Source organism: Balaenoptera physalus (genome assembly GCF_965194825.1).
Source record: "Balaenoptera physalus genome assembly, chromosome: 3".
NCBI classification, from domain to species: domain Eukaryota; kingdom Metazoa; phylum Chordata; class Mammalia; order Artiodactyla; family Balaenopteridae; genus Balaenoptera; species Balaenoptera physalus.
This window is the reverse complement of record NC_138890.1, coordinates 8143373-8164419: the sequence shown is the minus strand read 5'-3', so window position 1 is coordinate 8164419 and position 21047 is coordinate 8143373. Positions and strand designations below refer to the sequence as shown.

The window sequence follows — 21047 nt, the reverse complement described above, 5'->3', positions numbered from 1 at the left end:
GCTGCTCTTCCCCTAGGCCTGGATGATTGGGGGAAGGTGGGCCCCTCTCTGTCTCCAACCTGCTTCCTTCCCGAGCAAGGCGGGGGTTAGGGGCAGATGCCCCTACACACCAGGCAGCGCTCCTGCCCTTTCCTGTCAACCTCCGCTCTGCCTCGGCTACCTGGGCCTGGCAACCCTAAACAACCCCTCCTCTGACAGGGTCAGTTGTGGAAGGTTGGGGGCCCTGGAGGCTACTGAACATCTCCCAGGTATCAGGATCCTGACTCCCTCTCCTAATCCCTCATAGAACAGTCATTCCTCATCCTCAGAGAGCTCAGGAAGCAGTTGGGGAGATGTCCAGTAAACCCCTAAGTAAAACATCTACAGCTATGACAAGCGGCGTGCAGAAAATAGAGTGATATGCTAGTTCCTGGGAGTGCTGTTTAGGTTGGTGGTCAGGGAGGGCCTATCTGGGGAGGCCTTTGAGCATAGACCAGAATGACAAAGAGGTTCCATCCCTGAAGAAAGACGGGGGCGGAAAATCCCAGGTCGAAGGAGCAGCCAGTGCCAAAGCCCCGAGGTGGAACGGGCTCGGCGTGTTCCTGGAACAAGAAGAAAGACGGGGGAGGGGATTTGGCAGCGGCGGGGCGACTGCCCTGGCCCCATTTCCCGGAGGATGATGCCGAGGCCGCCGCCTCCTCCTTTTGCGGGCCTCCTGGGAGAGGGACGGGGAGCGATTCCAGGCCACGCGGCCGCCAGATGGCGCGCAAACCTCGTGGGCCCTGGTGGCCGCAGCCACGTGACTCCGGGGACCGCAGCCGCGAGCCAGGGCACGTGCCCTGGGGAGCTCTATGGCGCCACGCGCAGAATGGCCCCGCCGGCCCCTCACCAGCTCGTGGGGGCGGGGCCGCAGCTAGGCCTCATTTTATTTTTCGGACTGGGAGCTACCCCAGCCGGGGACGGATGAGTTGGCGAGGATGAGCGAGTCCGGCTACTTGGGCCGCCCCCGCGAGCCTCCCCGCAAGGCTCAGTCCCCTTTCGCTATCCCCGCACAACCGGGAGCCAGCAGTTTCCATGGGAACTGCAGCCTGGTCTGCGCGCCCAGGAGTAGCTTCCTTCCCGGCACAAGCACAGTTTCCGATCCGACAGGAGCGGGATGGGGAACAAGCCATCGCTCGGGGTCCCCGGGGTCGGGAGCCAGGTCGCCCTGGCAAATCCAAGAAGGGCCAACGGGGGATCCGCATCGCCACCGCCCAGATTGCGCGGGCCATTATGATTGGCCTTCCCTTTCCATCGTCGTGGCAGCGCTGGCTGCTGCTCGCGCTCCCATTGGCTCAATCTCGAAGGCATCTTCCCTCAATTGGTCCTCTTGGGGGCCATCCCTGATTGGTCAAATTAGGCTTTCCTCGCCGGGTTTGATGGCACTCTCGGACAGTCTGGAGCTTAAAAGGGCGTGCACGGACGAGGATAGAGTTTGGATTGCGACTCTCGGGTTCGGGGACCCGGGCTACGCAGCCCACAGCGCCCTGGACAGGGCCGTCGGACCGCTGTCTGTGGTGCTGAAGCCTCACTCAAAGGCTCCCCTAGTGTTCTAGTGAGAACACCTCCTGGCGCCTGGTGGCCGCCCCGACAAAAACGTGCACTCGCGCCCGCACACCAGAGGAGACTGCGCCACCCCCTATCGCCTGACAGAAAGGCCAGGTCCCGTTTAGCAGAGAGGGAGCGGGACTCCACAGGCGGACCAATCACCAGCCCGGGAAGCCAGGACATTTGCACGGCAAAACCATCCACCCGAAGTTTATGGGGTCCGAGATGGCCCAATGGTTTCCTGGGTCTGCAGGGCACCAAAGGAGTTTGCCTGGAACCCTGAGCCCCAAACTTCTTCACTCCCTTTGGAGCAGTGCCCCTGCACTGTGGGATGCCCATTCCCCACCCCCTTTAAACCTAGCCTGCTCAAAATCCACAGGGTCCCAATTCCTTCTGCAGGCTGACTAGGTCCCCAGCCACCCCCACCTTCCTCCCTTGGTCTTGGGACTACATATGGTCCTCCCAAATGTGGGGACCCAGGCATCTGCTCATTGAAGTCTAGGTTCCTCGTCCCTCTGCAGTGCTCTTGGTGGACAGCACCTCCTGAAGGTAGTACAATCGAGCCATCAGTACCTCCTCGCCCCTTTGCTCCTCCAGCTCTGGGTGCTGGACAGAGGGGAACCCTTCCTGTCTTCTGGGCAGAAAGCCCGCCCAAGAAAGGGCGCCAACGCAGGAAGTAGGATCCGTGAGGGCAAAAGGGCCCGAATCTGGCAACCCGAGCCCCCAGGATGTGCCTTCTGGGCGTGCGAAGTCCTGGCCAGCGCGCCCTCTCTTCCACCTGCCGCGCCGTCGGGCGCCGCGAGGAGGCGGGGCTCGGTTGCCGTAGCCAATAAGCGACGCCGGCGCTGGCAGCTGCTGCTATAAAGGGCTGGGGGCGGCGGCGGCGCGGCCCAGAGCGCGGAGCGCGCAGCGCGGGCCGGAGGGAGGGAGGGAGGGCGGGCGAGGGGAGAGGACTGAACACCGGGGACCAGACGGGCCGGGCCGAGGGGCGGCGGCGAAAGGCAGAGCGCAGCGATCTCTGTCGGGAAGCGCAACCTCCTTGGGCCCCGCGGGGCCGCGCAGGGGGAGTTCTCAATCCCGCGCCCGCTCCCTCTTTCCATCCCCTGCCGCCCGCAGGCCACCCCGGGGCCCGGTTATCCGCGCGCGCGTACCCGGGCTCGGGCCCGTCCCCGGCCCTCGAGGGAGTCGCTGCCCTCACCGAGACCTCTGCAGCGGCCGCACCAGAGGCCGCCCGGGCAGGACCCCGGCGTGAGCATCGAGCGCCCCCCAAGGAGTGCACGACCCCCGGAGCCACCCTCAACACGGACCGCGCCCGCCGGGCACACAAGAATGGTCACTGTAGGTATTCCCCTGTCACTGAGAGGGAACCTGGTCGGAGAGGGGTTAGGCACAGGCTCCGAAGAGATGGGAGGGGGGGTAGGACCAGGCCTAGCTAGGCCCGGGTGGGGGGGTAGGACCGAGCCTCGGGGCCTGAGAGTGGACAGAGCCGCGCCCAGAGTGCTGGGGGCTCTTAGAGTCTGGCTTGAGAGGCCTTAGGGAATCGAGCTGCGATTCGGGGAACATCCTACGGCGCCCTGGGGGCGGGATTGCCCCCCCTTCATCAGGCCTGATGGGGGAGGGGACGCCGCGGCGTAGGATGCCTCCTCCATCCAGGCCCGGACCCAGCAGGCCTCCCAGGCAAACGCAGGGCCCCAATCACTGGTGCTGGGCCAGGACAAGGCGGCAAGGAGTCCCCGAGAGCCCCAGGGAAGGGGTGGCGTCGGATCGCGCGCCCTGGGCCTCGACCGCGCCCTGGAGCCGAGCGTCTCGTCCTCAAGCCCGTCGACCTTGCGGCAAGCGGGGAGGGGAGAGGAGGGGGCGCGCCCGGCGGCCCCGCGGGCCCGCCGCCACCGCCGCCGCGTCCCTTTGTTTCTCGGCGCTTCTTCGCGGGCCGTAGCCTCGCGCGGGCGCCTCAGGCTGCGGGGAGGGGGAGGGGAGAAGAGGGCTCGTAGGGGGTGCTCCGCCGCTCCTGGGCCCCCGCCCCCAGGGGATGGGGTAAGGGGCTCAGGCAGGCCCCCTAGGCCAGGTTCAGGTGCCCCACCCCGCCAGAGCTCTGGGCCGCGGGATGACCTTGAGCGCGCCCGCCCGCCCGCGCCACTCGCCCCGCGCTCGGGGCTTTCAGCAGCCACAGAGCTGGTCAGCTCCCGAGCGCCCGGCCACGCCCGGCCACGCCCTTACTAACCACGCCCCTGCCCCGCCCATCTAGGCCCCGCCCCAGGGGCCCCAGGGGCCCTGCCTCTTCCGAGCCCTCGGATTTCCACTGGCAGCCCGGGCGTATCCCGGGGGCGGGGCTGGCCAATTCTAGACCCACCCCAGCTCCACCCCCGCCCCCGCCGCGCGACTCTGCTCCCCGCGCTGCCGAGCGTCCTTTGTCTGGTCCTGGCGCCGGGGCCTCCTTCTTCCGCTCTTTCTGTCTCTCGGGTCTCTGTGTGTGTGTCTCTGTACACTGTGTCTCTTTCTGGATCTCTTTTTCGAGTAGTAACGAGCATGGTGGGTGGGGGGATGCTCAGCACTCCCTCCACGCCTGGGCCTCTCCCCTACTAGACCCTGGGACCCACCCACCTGGCTCTGAGAAAGGCCTGAGAGAGACCACCCTTTTCTGCTGTGTGACTTCAGGGCAGCTCCTTCCCCTCTCTGTGCCTCATGCTGCTCACCCTGATCTAGGAACGTGAGCGAGGCCTCCTGAGGACCCTCAGCACCCCCATAGCAGTCCAGCATACATTGCTCCGATCTGTGCCCGCATTTGAGAAAGGGAAGCTGATGCACAAAGGGGAGAGGGTGTGGTCAGAGGTCACACAAGGGCCTTGAAGCCCTTGGAGTCCTGGTCACTCCAATGGAGAGTACTCAGGCAGAGACCCATCATGGGGACAGGCTGGGAGGAAGTGAGAGGATGAGTTGAGACAGTGAGGGCCCTGCATGGAGGGAGAAGGGCCCAGAAGTAGGAGGCTCACTTAGCACCACGTGGTGGCCCAGCCTTACCATGCATAGCCACTCAATGCCCTATTGTTGCCAGTACCCAGGCATCTGTCACTGTGACTAGGGCCAGGGGGCACAGCTGGGAGCCAAGGGGGTCTGACACAGCAAGTAACCTCAGGTGCGTTCATTGCAAAATCCATATGTCAGATGTTTGTATAATGGTGCAAAAGAGTTGGAGAAAGGGTGAGAGAGAGGGAGGGGGAGAAAGAGAAGCGTTCAGAGGGGAGAGATGGACAGAGGGGAGAGATGGGGACAGAGGAGAAGAGAGAGAAACTGAGGGAAAAAAAAGGGAAAGAGAAACAGAAAGAGGGAGAGACCCAGAGGAAGAGCTGGAGAGAGTGGGAGGGGAGGTTCCCTTGCTCCATCTTTGATCTGCCTTCCTCTCCTCTGAATTCACCTCTCTATCCCTGTTCTGGGACAGCCCTCGAAGGTCCCTGTGATCCCTGTGTCATCCCAGGCCACGCATTTGCTGTGGGCTGAGGCAGGGCGGGTGTGGCCTCCACCAATCCGATCCCCATTAGCAGCTCAGCCGGCTCAGCCTCAGAGGAAATGCGACACTGATCCCTCTAAGCTCTGGCACAGATGGGAGGGAGATGGGGTGGTGGTGAGATCAGCGGGCTGGGCCTCAAGATCCCGAGTGGGAACCCCCTAGTCACCTCTTAACCCCACGCAAGTTGAGGACAGCATTTCTGGGGGTGGAGGACCAGTAACCCTGTAGGCTCTAGGGTCATCAGATCAAGGGGTCAAACCCTAACACCATCACTACTACTTCCCTCTGTCATCCTGGGCAAGTCACAGGTCCCAGTTACCCTCAATTTCTCCATCTGAGAAATGGAGATGATCTCCAGCTTTCAGGGTGGTTGTAGAAAGGCAATGAAAACAGCACAGGCTCAGGGCCTGGCACATAGTAGGGCTTCCAAAGCTGGAATCTGATGTGTCCTGAAACAGTGGCTTATGTACTGCTGATTGCTTTTGGGGCTCCCATAATAGACATTATCAACCAATCACATAATTCTAGCTCGCTGAGCCCAGACAGGAATTCAGACTCCATCTCCCCATACATGGGGGACCTCTATGCCATATCTTTAGTAGTGGGGCAGAGACCTAGAGAGGCAACATGAGTGTCAGAGGACACACAGGAGGGTGGAGCCAGCAGCTGGCATATGGTGGCACCTAGTAAATATTTGTTGAGTTGAATGAGCAGACTCGGCCAACAAAGTGGGTTTATTTTTGTTTGTTTGTTTGTTTATTCTTTTTGGTTTATTTATTTATTTATTTATTTTTGGCTGCGCTGGGTCTCCATTGCTGTGCACGGGCTTTCTCTAGTTGCAGCGAGCGGGGGCTGCTCTGCGTTGTAGTGTGCGGGCTTCTCATTGCGGTGGCTTCTCTTGTTGCAGATCATGGGCTCTAGGTGCACAGGCTTCAGTAGTTGTGGCACACGGGCTTCATTGCTCCGCAGCATGAGGGATCTTCCCGGACCAGGGCTCGAACCTATGTCCCCTGCAATGGCAGGTGGATTCTTAACCACTGTGCCACCAGGGAAGCCCCCAAAGTGGGTTTAAATGTAGTGTTGCCCGGGGCTTGGCATAGAGTGGGTACTCAGCTTTGCTTTGCTTTGTTATTATTATTATTTTTTTAATTGGCCTTTTCATTGAGAGTGGGCTCTAGAGTCTAAACCCTGGATTGGAATTCTTGGTCCACATTTTACATGCTACCCAAACTTGTGCAAATCCCTCCTCCTTCAGTGAGACTCAGTTTTCTCATCTGTTAAATGAAGAAAAGAGTCCCATAACATTCAATTTTGGGAGAACTGCCTGGAAATTTTCACATAAAGAATTTTGGCTGGCACATAGCAGGCCCTCAATACATGGCCATGTTGTTCGTAAAGTATTCATGTTACAAGACCAGGATGCAGATGTGTGGAGGGTACATTACTGCTATATTTCAGGCGCCTGTGGCAGACACTGCTAAGCAATCCAGTTTGTGTTCCTGGTGAGCCTGGTTGTGGCTTCAGAATAATCCTCCAGGGAATTCTTCCGGTGGTCCAGAGGTTAGGACTCCACACTCTCACTGCCGAGGGCCTGGGTTCAATCCCTGGTCTGGGAACTAAGATCCCATAAGCCACATGGCGTGGCCAAAAATGGAAGAAAAGAAGAAGAAGAAGAAGAATCCTCCAGGCAGCTCCCCCAGACAGCCACTCCCAGCCAAATGGAGCTGCAGGGGAGTTGACCCCCTGTACTATCCTTTAAATAAGAATAAATGACAAGGAAACAGAAGCCCAAAGAAGAGCTAAGATTGTCCCTGAAGACATACAGCATATGGTGGCAGAGCTGCCCCCAATGTATTGGCCAGTCATTAAAAACAGCTCTGAAGTCCAACATATCCAGGTTTGAAATCAGTTTCCCCATTTATATCACCCAACGTCTCTGAGTTATTTCCCTGGTACCTGACACGGTAGGTGTCAATGGAGCGGGATGATTATTAATAGCAGCATTATGAGGCAGGGCTTGTCTTGCGGACAAGACAAGCCCGCTTCCACCTCTCATGACTGCCTGTGTCAGACATAGCTAACTGATCCCAGAATGCTTTCCAGCTGCACCCACAATTGGCTTTAGATGGGTCTCTGGTCACTATGCTGGTGATTTGGAGTTTTCAACAAAGTGGAGCAGAGGTCGTAGCATAAAGTGCGTTAAGTAGCATACCTGAGGACACACAGCTGGGAAGTGTTAGAGCCAGCACTAGTCTTGGTTGGCAGTGGAAGTTGGAAATACAGATGCCCAATCAGAAAAGCTCATGCGCAAATCCCTGTTTCACCATTTATGGGCTGCATGATCTTTGGTAATTTTTCAAACATCTCTGAACCTCACTTTCCACATCTGTTGTCTTACTCAGCTCAGGCTGACAAAAATACCATAAACTGGGTAGCTTAAACAACAGACACGTATTTCTCATAGCTCTGGAGGCTGAGAAGTCCAAGATCAAGGTGTGGGCTGATTCGGCTCCTGGTGAGGGCCGGCTTCCTGGTTTGTAGACAGCTGTGTTATCACTGTCTTCATATGGTGGAGAGAGGGAGATCATCTCTCTCCCGTCCCTTTTTATAAGGCTCCACCCTCATGACCTAATAACCTTCCAAAGGCCCCACCTCCAAATACCACTGCACTGGAGAGCAGGGTTTCAAGATATGAATTTGGAGGGGCACAAGCATTTAGTCCATAGCGTCTGTTAAGCAGGGGTAATAAAACCCTCCTCCTTTCAGAGTGGTGAAAAAGAAAAGAAACATTGCCTGTAGAGGGCCTTGCACTGTGCCTGGCACATAGTATGCGCAATATTTGGGAACAATTATGGTATTGAATTTTGGGGCAGGGATGGCTGAGATGATGTGTACCTGCTGGCTCTTTCTAATTCTGTGGCCACAACAGATATTGCTAATCAATCACAGTCATCTTTCCTGCTGAAACTGAATATAGCTTTAAATCCTTCTTAATTCATCCGTCTAGGAAGACTCTACCAATCTATTTGGGTTTCTAGGTAAGGGCAACCTATTCACCAACTGTGACATAGGAGAAGACCTAAGGAAATGCTGGCTACTTTCCTTTCCCATGCCCATGACAGACAATACCAATCAATCCCAGCACTCTTTCGTTCTGAGCCCAGATATGGCTTTAAAATTCTTCTCTACATGGCCCTTAAGATAGCCATTACTAATTGTTTTGAATTTTCGGCAAGTGAACCAGAGGCCCCAGGAGGATAAGGAACATATCCAAGGACACACAGCGAAGAGTTATCAGAGCTGGTACCTGCCTGGTTGACTGTCATAGAGAATGGTAGAGTGGTCTTCAGGTCTAGACAGGTCTGCATTTGCATTCCAGTGCCACCACTGATATGCTGTGTGACTTCAACAAGTTCCTTAACGTCTCTGAGCCTCAAATTCCTTATTTGTCATAGCATAATAAACTTCTACCTGAGCCTCTGTGTGAATTAAATTTTAAAAAAGCATATCTTCCTGAATATAGAGGTTAAAAATCCTAAACAAAGAACCATAAAAAATTTGGCAAATCAAATCGAACAATGTATATAAACAAAACTGCAACATGACCAAGTTTAGTTTAGCTTAGGAAAGCTGACTTAATACTGGAAAATCAATTAATGTAATTTATTACATTAACATATTAAAGCAGACTTCCCTGGTGGTGCAATGGTTAATAATCCGCCTGCCAATGCAGGGGACACAGGTTTGATCCCTGATCCAGGAAGATCCCACATACCGCGGAGCAACTAAGCCCGTGTGCCACAACTACTGAGCCTGCGCTCTAGAGTCCGCAAGCCACAACTACTGAGCCCGCGTGCTGCAACTACTGAAGCCGTGCGCCTAGAGCCCGTGCTCCACAACAAGAGGAGCCACCACAATAAGAAGCCCGTGCACCGCAACCAAGAGTAGCCCCTGCTCGCCACAACTAGAGAAAGCCGCACACAGCAACGAAGACTGAACGCAGCCATAAATTAATTAATGAATTAATTTTAAAAAATAAAAATAAAAAGGCCTTTTCCCTATCTGTTAAAAAAACTATTGAAGCAAAAAAATCATCTCAATAGATGCAGAAAAAGATATTCAATAAAATTCAATATCCGTTCCTTAAAAAAATATCTTGTTAGGATACTAGGAATAAAATTAAACATTCTTAACTTGATAAAGGCCATCTGCCAAAAAACCTATAGTAAAGATCATATTTAGCTGTGAAATGTTTAAAGCATTTCCTTTAATGTCAAGAATTAAATGTCAAGCCAATGTCACAATGTATCCCCTGCCATAAGACAAGAAAAATAAATAACAGGTATAGATTGGAGATAAAGAAATAAAACTGTCATTATATTTGCAGGTGTTATTATGATATACATAAAAAACCCAAAATGGCTCAGTGGAAAACCTGTGGGGGTAAATTATGCATGAAGCAAAAGAAATATTAACACATTTGGGATAGGAATTACATTTGGTGGGAAGGGCAAAGTACATGGTCAGGGTTGGGATTATGAGGGCTTCAAAGCTAATAAAAATGTTGTAATTCTTATTCTGAATACAAAGTATTAATTTCATTATTCTAAAAATGCATACTGGCTTTAGACAAACAGGCAAGCATACGTGCAAATGGGCATACATGGCATTAATATATGGACTTTTTCAGAGTAAAATCACCTGTAAAGTACTTTGCCCAGTGCTCAAGAAGTGCAAGGGACTATAAGAATAATACCTTATCCCCTCTGTATGTTCAAGCCTATGCAGACCTGATTGATCTGTCACCACCAAGCCCCTCCTCACTCCCACTGGTCCCTGGTGTGGGAACTGGGCCGTGAGTGGGTGCGGCCTGTTGTCTCCAGCAGATACTCGGGGCCATGGAGTCTCAGGTGGCGGGGGGCCCGGCTGGCCCGGCCCTGCCCAACGGGCCACTCCTTGGTACAAATGGAGCCAGTGATGACAGCAAGACCAACCTCATCGTCAACTACCTGCCCCAGAACATGACCCAGGATGAGTTCAAGAGTCTCTTCGGCAGCATTGGTGACATTGAGTCCTGCAAGTTGGTTCGGGACAAGATCACAGGTGTGGCTGCTGGCAGGTGGGGGGTGGGGATAGGGGACAGAGGGGGTAGCCTCAGGAGTACAGGTGTGGTGTAGAGACAGGTGTGACCCCAGGTGGGAGGTGATGGGAGCAGGTGGGACCCTGGGGGGTCTGAGCTGTCCTCGGGATATGGTAGTACTCTGGGGGAACAAATAAGGGTGGAATCTTGGTTCTCATAACCTTGAGGGGGGTGGTCAGTCTCTCAGGCCTGGGTCTGGGAGGACACTGGCAGGTCCAGGGAGGTCATCGTCCTGGTCCTGCCTGCAGGGCAGAGCCTCGGCTACGGGTTTGTGAACTACTCTGACCCCAACGATGCAGACAAAGCCATCAACACCCTCAACGGCCTCAAACTGCAGACGAAGACCATCAAGGTCAGCGCCCTCGTTCCCCACTGCCACCCATCTCTGTGACTTCCCATCTTGGCTGTGCCCATTTCCTCTTTATTACCGCCAACCTGGACTGACCCTTTCACGGCCACCCAGCCCCCCACGACCATACCCTCCCCACACATCCATTCCCCCCACTGCTGCCCATCCTCCCCCACGGCTCATCCCCTAAGGGGTTCAAATCAATCCCCAGAGGCTTTCTGGCTGGGGCCCTGGGGCCAATGGCTCTGCCTCTCTGAACCTCAGTTTCCTCACTTGTCAATGGGGAGATGATCAGCCCCACATTCTCTGGCAACTCAAGGAGTCAGCCAGGCCCTGGAGGTACCCACCCCCTCAGCAGTAGGAGAGAGTGACCAGGGTCTGGTGGGCAGCCCTCTCCTTGCCTTTGTCATGGAAATGGGGGAGAGGTGGGGGCCCATCTGCCATCTGGAGCCTAACTAGGGTCTGGGAGGGTGGGATTAGGGGTGGGCCCTTCCCCCACCTTTGTACAATGCCCCTCCCCCTATGACCTCCCCTCTCAGCAGCTGCAGCTGGGACCCTGCGAGCCCAGGTTCCCGGGGGGCCATGGGGGGGGGGTGCGGGGAATCACCATGGAAACACCCTCTCTAGGTTTGCCTGGGGGTGTCTGGGCTCCGCCCCACAAATCTGCTCCTGAACCCTGGGGGAGGCTGGGCTGGGGAGGACGCCCATCTGGCCCCCAGTTCGCCATGGGAACAGAGGTGCCGGAATCTCTTCCTCTCCCTGGTGTGGAGGCTGACAAGGGCCTGATGGGTCCCCTCCACGGCCAAGTAGACCCAGAAGCCCCCAGGTTGTGAGAGTGGACCTAGTGATGAACTGTATGACCCAGAGGGCCACTGTGTGCGTGTGATGTGGCGTGTGTGTGTGGGGTGGGGGGACCCTGAGCTATAAGACATGGTGTTTGTGGGACCCCATGGCTATGTGAGTGGCTGTTATCACGTGGGTCTGGCTGTTACAGACAAGGGTGTGTCACCTTGTGTCTGTGAGACGTGTTTATTTGACAGGTGCTTTGTGATGCACTGCGACTCCAGCTGTGACCTGGTGGGGCTGCGTGGGTGTGTCTGGCTGTGACAGGGTGTTTGTGTGTTACGGTGAAGTTGTGTGGGTGTGTCTACTTGTGTCCCATTCAGGATGGAACGTGTGTGACATTGAGGGCTTGTGTGGTGGTGTGACAGGTGTGCGGTTCTGCGACTCTTACTGCAATTATCCCAGACCCCCAGAGTCACCGTGAATGTGGTGGTGGCCTTGTGTCACCCTCCTGCTGGTGTAGTCACCATAGCTGTGCAGTGAATACCACAGCGTGGCCCTCTGTGTGTGCGTGTGTGCGTGCGTGTGCATCTGCCTGGGTGGCTGTGGTGTGTGGTTGGTCCTGACTAGGTGTTCCCGCAGATTCTGCCCAAAATAGTTCCAGCCACTCATCGTGTGCCAGGCCCCATCCTAGTGAGGGGGTGTGGGAGGAGCCCATACCCAGGTGAGGGACCCGGGTCAGCCCATGTCATGGAAGGATGGGAAAGGCCCCTGAACACTTACTCTGTGCCTCAGATGACCCCTGACCCCAAAACCCACCCAGGAGCTGAGCCTCCCCCAGCTCCAATCCATCAACAAGTCCTCACCCCTCAAAACTCACAGCCCCATGGGGTAGGGGAGAGTGGAAACCATCAAATACATGGCCATGAGTTTTAATTATTATTACAGAAATAATAGCAGCTGTGGTGTCTGTCTTTTTTCTGGAGGACCCCAGGTGTGCACAATTGCATCAATTAGAATCCCCCTGCCCCCACCCCATGATCACCCTGACCCCCATCTGCCCTTGGCCCAATTTATTCATTTTGTTCGTTTTTTAATTAGTTATTTCTAATGAAGTAATATGCCCTCACAACTCACCACCCCAAACAAAAGCCAGACCCTTTACAATGACCCCCATCTACCCAGAGGTTAATTTAGAAGAAACAGAAAATAGACATCAGCAGAAATAAGGGGGAACGGAGCTTATCCCACCTCGCCTCCCCCGTCAGCTCTAGGTCACCCTGTTAGCGTTTAGGGGTGGGCCCTCCAGACCATGTTTCCAGGACATTGATAAACACACAATGAGATGGGGTCACACAATACTCGCTGCTCTGTAAATGGACTTTTCTTTCCCCCACTTTACAATACTCACCACTGTTTCGGGGAAATAAATATACACGTCCACCATTTTTTAAACAGCTGCAGAGAGTTTCATTGTTGGGCTGGACCATAATTAATGACATGAACTGAAGGATCGTACTAAAACGTGTCTAATTCACAGCTGAGAGAAGGGCTTTGACAGAGAGTAACAGGGATAAGGGTGGAGGACCAAATTCAGATGGGAAAGGACAGGAAGGATATTTCAACTGAGACCTGGAGAAGAAAAACAAGGAAGAGAGTTGCAAGCACAGGGAACAGCAAGTGCAAAGGCCCTGAGGGTGAAGCACACCTAGTGTGTTTGGGGAATGTGGAGGAGGCCCGTGTGCCTGGAATAGAGATGTTGAGGGGGACAGTGGGCAGAGATGAAGGAAGGGGGGTGATGGGGCAGGTCGTGCAGGGCCTTGTGGCCCTGGGAAGCACTTTAACTCAGGAAGGTGGGAGCCATGGAGGGTTCTAAGCAGAGGAGGGATGTGACCTGACTCAGATGCTCACAGGTGCCCCCTGGCTGCTGTGGGGGGAACAGCCTGTGGGGGGCGAGGGTGGAGCAGGGAACCAGGGCAGAGACTGCTGCACTGGTCTGGGTGGGCAATGGTAGAGCAGTGGAAATGGGGAGAAGTGTGTGAATTCTATCCAGATAATGAGGAAGGTGGAGCTGAGAGGATGGATGGTGGTTGGATGCGGGTGTGACAGAGGCATGGAGGACAGCCCGAGGCTGGGGACCTGAGCACCCAGGAGGACAGAACTGTCATTACTGAGTTAGGGCAAGTTGGGGGTGCTGAGTGTGATCCCCCATGAGGCCTCCTCGTGGGGTACCTGAAGGCAGGTGTCACGCAGGTGTGCAGCTCAGGGGCCAGGCCCATGCTGGGCTCGGACATTTGGGAGTTGTCAGGTTTGAGCTGGGCGCTAAAGATCTGAGGGGCCCAGTGTAGTCGGGAAGAGAAGGGGCCAGCATGGCAGGTTCACTTTCCAAGGGAGTGGGACGTGTCAATGTTGATGGAATATCCAGCCTGAGAACATTAGCTAGAGATGTGAGGGTCCCTGAGGCCCCCAGGGAGACATGTGACCCCAAGGGCGCAGCTCCTTTGACCTCCTCGGATGACAGGTCCCTCTCACCGCTCTCCGCGGGCAGGGCCACATCCCCTCCCCCAAGCCCTGGTTGACCCCACCCACCACCCATGGTGACTACTCGCGGTATTTGTTGAATAAACGGATGAGGGATTTCTGTTGCTCAGTGGCGGTTTGAATGTGGCCTCTCCCTTCCCATTTGAAATGGGTCTTGCCCTCACCCCTGTCCGCCCGACCCCCTCCCCCAGGTGTCCTATGCCAGGCCCAGCTCCGCCTCCATCCGGGATGCGAACCTGTACGTCAGCGGGCTCCCCAAGACCATGAGCCAGAAAGAGATGGAGCAGCTCTTCTCCCAGTACGGCCGCATCATCACTTCTCGCATCCTGGTGGACCAGGTCACAGGTCAGGCTGCCGGGGAGAGTGCACGTGGGGTGGGGGGGCGCTGGGCTAAGGCACCCAGGTGGGACCAGAGTGGAGAAACCGGAAATAGCAGCGAGGAGGGGGGCGGGGTCACGCAGGAGGGGGCGGGTCCCCATGACGCCCTCGCGCCCCGGCAGGTGTCTCTCGGGGTGTGGGATTCATCCGCTTTGACAAGAGGATCGAGGCCGAGGAGGCTATCAAAGGACTGAACGGGCAGAAGCCGCTGGGTGCGGCCGAGCCCATCACGGTCAAGTTTGCCAACAACCCGAGTCAGAAGACCGGGCAGGCCCTGCTCACTCACCTCTACCAGTCCTCCGCCAGGCGCTACGCAGGCCCACTGCACCATCAGACACAGCGCTTCCGGTGAGCCCCCTGCCGCTCCCTGCCCCCCAGACGTCCCAGACCCCCAGGGCCGGGTGCCCTAGGCTTGCAGGTGCCCTCGCCGAACCCCATTCCTGCAGGGCGGAGAGACACCAGGGCGAAAGGGGAAACGTGGGGGTCTGTCAGGTGCTGAGGCCAGACCCTCGTATACAGCAGGCGCTCAATGTGTGCAGGCCACTAAGAGTGGCATTATTGGCGTCAGTAGTTTTAGAATCACCTGACCAGGCCCAGCTCTGACTGCCAACCCACCCCCTCCCCAACCCCGCCAAGGGCACGTGGCTTCAGCTCCCTGCTGGCCAGGCACCCTTACTTTTTCCGCGCAGCGACCCCGTGAGGACAGAACTTGTCTTGTCCTCATTTTACGGACGGGGCCCCTGAGGCTCAGAGAGGCATTGTCACTTGCCTGGCCCAGGCATTTTGGAGAAGAGATTTCCCTTCTCGGGACCCAAGCCCCGGATTGGGGGGTGGGGGGCCAGGCGAGCAGGGCCGGGTGGGCGGGAGGGGGAGGACGAGGATGCCAGTGCAGGCTGGGCAGCAGCAGGGCAGGCAAGAGGCGGTGCCCGAGTGACCACGGTTCCGTGCCAGGCGGTGTCCAGCCTGGCGGGGAGCAGGCAGGCGGGGGCAGGGCTGGCACTGCTGGACTGCTGGGTGGGGGCGGGGAGGGCAGGCTGGCTGCCCGGCGTCACAGCCGGGGGTGTGCCCAGAAGCCACCAGTGACCACCCCTTCTGCCTCCACAGGCTGGACAATTTGCTCAACATGGCCTACGGAGTCAAGAGGTAACAGTGCCCCCGCCCCGCTGCCCCCAGCCCCTCGCCGTCCCTCCTTGGACCCTTTTGCCTTTATGGCCCCCCTCCCCCACCTCACCCCCCAGGACCGCCCCTGTCTGGGCATAGTGTGGCCATTAAGAGATCTGGGGGCTCTTGAGCCTACTAAATGCCTGGAAAGTGCTACTACAGAATCTGGACTTGGGGGGCCTGTCTGTGGCCTTCTCCACCCCATTGAAAGGCAGGCAGTGTTGCCTGGGTCACAGCTGTGCCCCCACTGGCCACTGTTGATCATCTTTGCTGAGGGTCACAGAATGCCCCCTTCTGCCTCATAGCTGGGGGTGAACCTTGAGGCCCCCCACCCGCTCCATTGTCCACATCCCTGATCCTCTGAAGGTCCCCGCGTTTATAGCATCAAGAGCTATTGAGCACATGCTGAGAGCCAGGAGCTTGGCTCGGGGCTGGGGACCCAGCGTGGCCCGGCCAGACTTGGCCCCTGGCGGAGATGGAATGATACTGAGCATGGTGCTTGGCACGGAGTGCGGGCTCACTCAGTTTAAAAGGCAGTGTCTCTTACGATTATGGTTACTGTTATTACTTATTTCAGTCCACTGGGGAAGGAGACAGATGAACCGTGGTCTGAGCTGTGAAGGGGGCAGGAGACGGGGTGATAAGGACCCAGCGGAGACGTCCCTCAGGAGACAGGGCCAGAGCAGAACTGGAGTTCCTGGCAGCAAGAACGGCTTGTGCAAAGGCCAGGAGGAGGGAGTGAGCCCAGTGATCAAATGAGCGGCTCAGGCCCTCGGGGTCCTGGGGTGCTGAGGAGTAAAGGAGCCTCAGGAAGGCAGGGAGCCAATACCCCTTCACTCATTCGTTCACTCCACAAACCCCACCCCCACCCCCCGAGGGCCTACTGGTGCTGGGAGCTGTTCTGGGCCGGGACATCGAGGGAATAGAACCTTGCAGGGAAGATGGAGCCGAGAATAAATACATGGTTTAAATAGAAAAAGGCCTGGGGACTTCCCAGGTGGTCCAATGGTTAAGGCTCTGAGCTTCCACTGCAGGGGGCGCGGGTTCGATCCCTGGTCAGGCAACTAAGATCCCACATGCCGCGTGGTGAGGCAAAAAAATACATACATACATACATAGGAAAAGGCCAGAGAGGGCCAGAGGGAGGAGGTGGCCACTTTATGAGTCGAAGGAGGCCACCCCAGGGAAGTGACAGCTGAGCTGAGACCTGAATAACAAGAGGGGGCGCTTAAAGGCCTCGCTCGCACCCTGGTTCCAGCGCTGCCCTTCCGGGTGGGCCTCCGCCTGGCAGGATGGCCAGTGGGGCAAAAGGGGCAGCATTGCCAAGGGCGGGATCAGGGTGGTGCCCAAGTCGGGGTGAGGGCAGGAGTTGGGTGGAAAGAGGCGTCAAGGGAAGGGTGGTGGCCAGGTGTGGGGAAGGGGTCAGGGTCAACAGGGCTGAGGACCAGGTAGGTAGGGTCCAAGGTCAGGGAGTCGGGGTGGATAGGGACTCAGGGCAAGATCGCAGGTGAGGACCTAACGTTCAGGAAGGGTCAGAGGTCAGGACAGGGCTCCAGGTCAGGACGGAGATCGGGGGCTGGTGTATCAGAGTGGCTCAGAGTCTGGGGCTTCAGGCAGGGTCACAGATGGAGGTCACGGGGCCAAGGCAGGGGTCACATAGTCCCGAGGTCTCCTCACGGTCAGAGGTCATGACAGGGTCAGGGGGCATGCCGGGGGTAAGGGCAGAGCCCGCGTGACCCCCAAAGTAGTCCCCTGTCGCTCATCGCCAGGTTCTCACCCATCGCCATCGACGGCATGAGCGGCCTCGCGGGTGTGGGCCTGTCAGGGGGCGCGGCGGGCGCTGGCTGGTGCATCTTCGTGTACAACCTGTCTCCGGAGGCGGATGAGAGTGTGCTGTGGCAGCTGTTCGGGCCCTTCGGGGCAGTCACCAATGTCAAGGTCATCCGCGACTTTACCACCAACAAGTGCAAGGGCTTTGGCTTCGTCACCATGACCAACTATGACGAGGCGGCCATGGCCATCGCCAGCCTCAACGGCTACCGCCTGGGCGAGCGCGTGCTGCAGGTGTCCTTCAAGACCAGCAAACAGCACAAGGCCTGAGCCACCGCCGCCCTCCCCACCCTTCCCGGGCAGCAGAGACAGAGAGAGAGAGAGAGAGAGAGAGATTGAGAGAGAGAGAGAGACAGGGGCCCGAGAGAGACAGCGCAGGCAGACCACGGACGGCACAAGGGCCCCGTGTCCCTGCAGAAGCCACAGGGTGAGCACTCGGTGGGAGGGTCTGCAGGGAATGGGAGGGCTCCTGGGGGTCCCCCACCCCGTCCTCCTGCCCCTCTCCCCCAGGCTGGGCTGTTCACTCTCTCGTCTTGGTTTTGTTCATGGTGAAGGTTTTTGTTTCCTTTTTCGGCTAAAGTGAAAGCAGAGATGTGCCCCCAGCCCACCCTCAACCACCCTCCGTGGATGGCTTGGGGAAGTGGTGCTGGGGGTGCCCTCCCAGGCCCCCTTGCCCAGGCCTCCCCAACACCTAGGTGAGCCTGAGAGGGGGGAACAGGTTTAAAAATCCCCAAAAAAGCGAAACGTGAGAGGGGTGTGGGCATCCCTGGCCCAGAGCCCCTTGGAGGAATGTGAGGAGCAGGGGGAGGGGCTGGAAACAGAAACACAATGAAAAAAAGGGGGGGTGGGAGGGGAAGAAAAACTCTATTTTTGTAAAAAGGGAAAAAAGACCTCGTGGAGAATTTTTACTGGGGATTCTTGAACTTGAAAAAAAAAAAAACACAAAAAAAGACAAAAAAAAAAAAGAAAATATTTTGGCAGGTTATGTTTACCAACTGGGGCAGGAACAGGGAGCAGGGCTTAGGAGCTGAGGGTCCACGGGGCCACACAGAGAAACACAGCCACGCAAAGACACACAGGGACACACACACACACACACACACACACACACACCCCAGGGATACACAGCAGCACAGACGGACCCAGAGACATGCCTCAGGAACTCCCTGGCCCAAGTCAGACACGTAGACAAACACATGTATAAACAACAGAAGACTGAAGTATGGGGCTATGTAAATGTGGCCATGGTGGACATGGGCAAATGCGGCCACGGGCAGATGTGGACAGTGGTGAATGTGGCCGGGGACAAATGTGGACACGTGCACACGTGGACATGGGAACATTTCCACACGTGCATGTGGCCACATGGAAGTGGAGACAGTTACATTTGGACACACAAATCTAGACACCCAGTCATGGAGAAACATAGTCACAATACCCAGAGACACACAGACATGCCCACAGCATCCCTCAGGCCCAGGCGAGAGGTCACAGCCCAGACCCCAGCCCAGTCCATAGCCCACTTCCTCCAGCGAGGCCGGCCCGCCCCTCCTCCTGGCACTCAGCCCCACTCGCCCCTGCCCCAGGTTCTCTGCAGAGCTCTCTCCTGGCTCCTCAATGGTCCCTGCCGCCCACGAACACAGGCGTGCACACACAGCGTCCATGCATCCAGACACACGATACCTCGTTGTCCTTTTGGCGTCATGGTGGGCTGGAGGCAGCCCACCCAACGCTTGAGGCCAAAGGACCCCCATCCCTGGGGCTGAGCCTCCCTGGGCCGAGGCCCTGGCCCACGAGGCCGAGGGGGAGGCCAGGCCCTGAGCCTCTCCACTCCAGGGCCTCCCCAGCAGCAAGTGCCCCAACACTCCCCGCCAGGCCCGGGGTGGATGGGCCCAGGGGCCCAGCCCCGCATTCCCTTTCCATCCACTCGTCACCCCCTTTCAGTTTGTTGGGTTTTTCCGTCTTTCCAGATCAGTGAGGGCAGTGGACGCAGCCCCTATCCCGAGCCCCGGCCTCGGCTTCTGTCTGGACTTTCCATCCCCCTAGTTTTCACTCTTTGTTAAAAAAAAAAAAAAAAAAAAAAATCCAACAGAAGCCAAAAGCCAGAGCCCCCCCGGGAGCCCTTGAAGCCCCCACCCCCGCAGTGGGCCCAGTCAGAACTGAGAATGGCGAACCCCGATTTTAGCCTCAGTGCCCTTTCTGTGGTGTCCCTGCGTTTGGTGTCTGGCCATGGCCCCATCTGACTGCCCAGCTCTCTCTCCCCCACCCCTCCCGGTGTTGTTATTAAACGTCTGTGGAGCTTCTGCTGCAAGGAACAAAAAGAAAAAAAAAAAAAATTTAAAAAGCGACAAAAAAACAAACAGAAGAGAAAAAAAGCGACAAAAAAAGGAAGAGAAAAAAAAACAAAACCACACACACAGAAGAGATTTAAAAAAAAAAAAAGGAAAAAAAAAAAACAAAACAGACATAAACTGGCACCAGTTAACTTTCTTGTACTTTTTTGCCGAATTGAGCTTCTTGTAGTTTTAACTTATTGCTATGTTAACTATTTATCCTCCTTGTTGCCCTGTAAGGACATTTGTGTATATTTCTGTTCCTTCATCCAGTTTGCAAGTTTAAAGGAACCACAATGTTCTCTTTGTTTCTTTAAGTTTTGCCGAGACGTGGTTATGCCTAATTTATTTATAAAAGGGGAAGTGGAATCATTAAAGTAATAATAATTATTAATAACAGTAATGGTAGCCGAGCGGCGCCCTGGGGGACCTGTGCTCTGCAGGGCGGTCCCCACGGCCAGCGACGTCCGGGGTCTTAATGGGATTATTTTTGCTCGTCTTGAGAATTTTTTCAGTCCTATTTAGCTGGTGAAACCCTAGCTTGTTCTTGATACACAAACCTATTTATTCTTGTGGTTTTTAAGTCCTCCCCAACCTCCCCGCTCCCCTCCAGCAGGGCAGGCCCCGCAGCGGGTCCATCCCTCTCCCTCTGTTTTCTTGGGGCTTTCTCCCCTCTGCACTCCGCGCGGTGACACGTGTCCACACGTGGGCAGCGTGGCGGAGGCATCTGTGAGCAATAAGGGCTGGGTTTGTCCCTCACCCTGGGGGGGGCCGGGCTCTGGAGAGGGGGCACCTCCCCACACCCCCTCACAGAGGCCTGAGCCCCTGCCACCCCCAAGACTGGGAGGGGACTCCTTTTTCTAAAACACAGAACTCAGCCCAGCCAGCCAGGCCCCCTTCCTGGAGGCCAGCCCCTCACCCCAGGGGAGGGGGCCTGGGGTCTTCCACATCCCTGGGAGGCAGGGGCAGGGCCCATGGGGAAGGGGCTCAGCCCCTCCAGCCCTCCCTTCATCCTGTTATTTATTTGGATGGTTTCAAATCAAGACAGAGTCCATGTTGGAGGTGATAAAGAACTGTTTAAAAAAAAAAAAAAAAAAAAAAGACAAAAAAAAAAAAACCAAACCCAAAACCCAACAACAAGAACACTTTGCGTTGAGTTTAGACACTATTTATTACCGGGATTACAGGCCTGGCCGCGGTAACAGACTTTTACATGGAATTGTTTAATTATTTGTACTTTTCATGCCAGAAAATAAAAGTTCAGAATCTTACAGCCTCAGATGTATGTACAACGGCGTGCGGGGTACAACGGCGTGCGGGGAGTGTTGGAGCACGTGTCAACAGCCCCGCTGTGCGGCTCAGTGCAAGCTGCTGTCCCTCTCTGGGCCTGCATCTCATCTGGAGCCTCTTGGCCTTCCCACAGCACTCTTGTGATTAGCGGGTGGGAGACAAGTCCAGGCG

General features: G+C 56.2%; 1 protein-coding gene across 3 annotated transcripts; it reads left to right on the top strand.

Moving 5' to 3' along the window:
- The first annotated feature begins 2515 nt into the window (after positions 1-2515).
- Positions 2516-20857, top strand: ELAVL3 (ELAV like RNA binding protein 3). Of its 3 annotated transcripts, none has more exons than XM_082454471.1 (7): positions 2516-2904; positions 9958-10174; positions 10460-10563; positions 14076-14229; positions 14385-14610; positions 15367-15405; positions 17172-20857. In XM_082454471.1, exons 1-7 carry the CDS (start codon positions 2896-2898, stop codon positions 17521-17523), a joined length of 1101 nt encoding a protein of 366 aa, XP_082310597.1. In that variant the 5' UTR covers positions 2516-2895; the 3' UTR covers positions 17524-20857. The 3 variants fall into 3 exon arrangements, with proteins under 3 accessions (XP_082310597.1, XP_082310598.1, XP_082310596.1); XM_082454472.1 differs by having other exon boundaries at positions 9955-10174; positions 17193-20857; XM_082454470.1 differs by having other exon boundaries at positions 9955-10174.
- Positions 20858-21047: the final 190 nt, after the last annotated feature.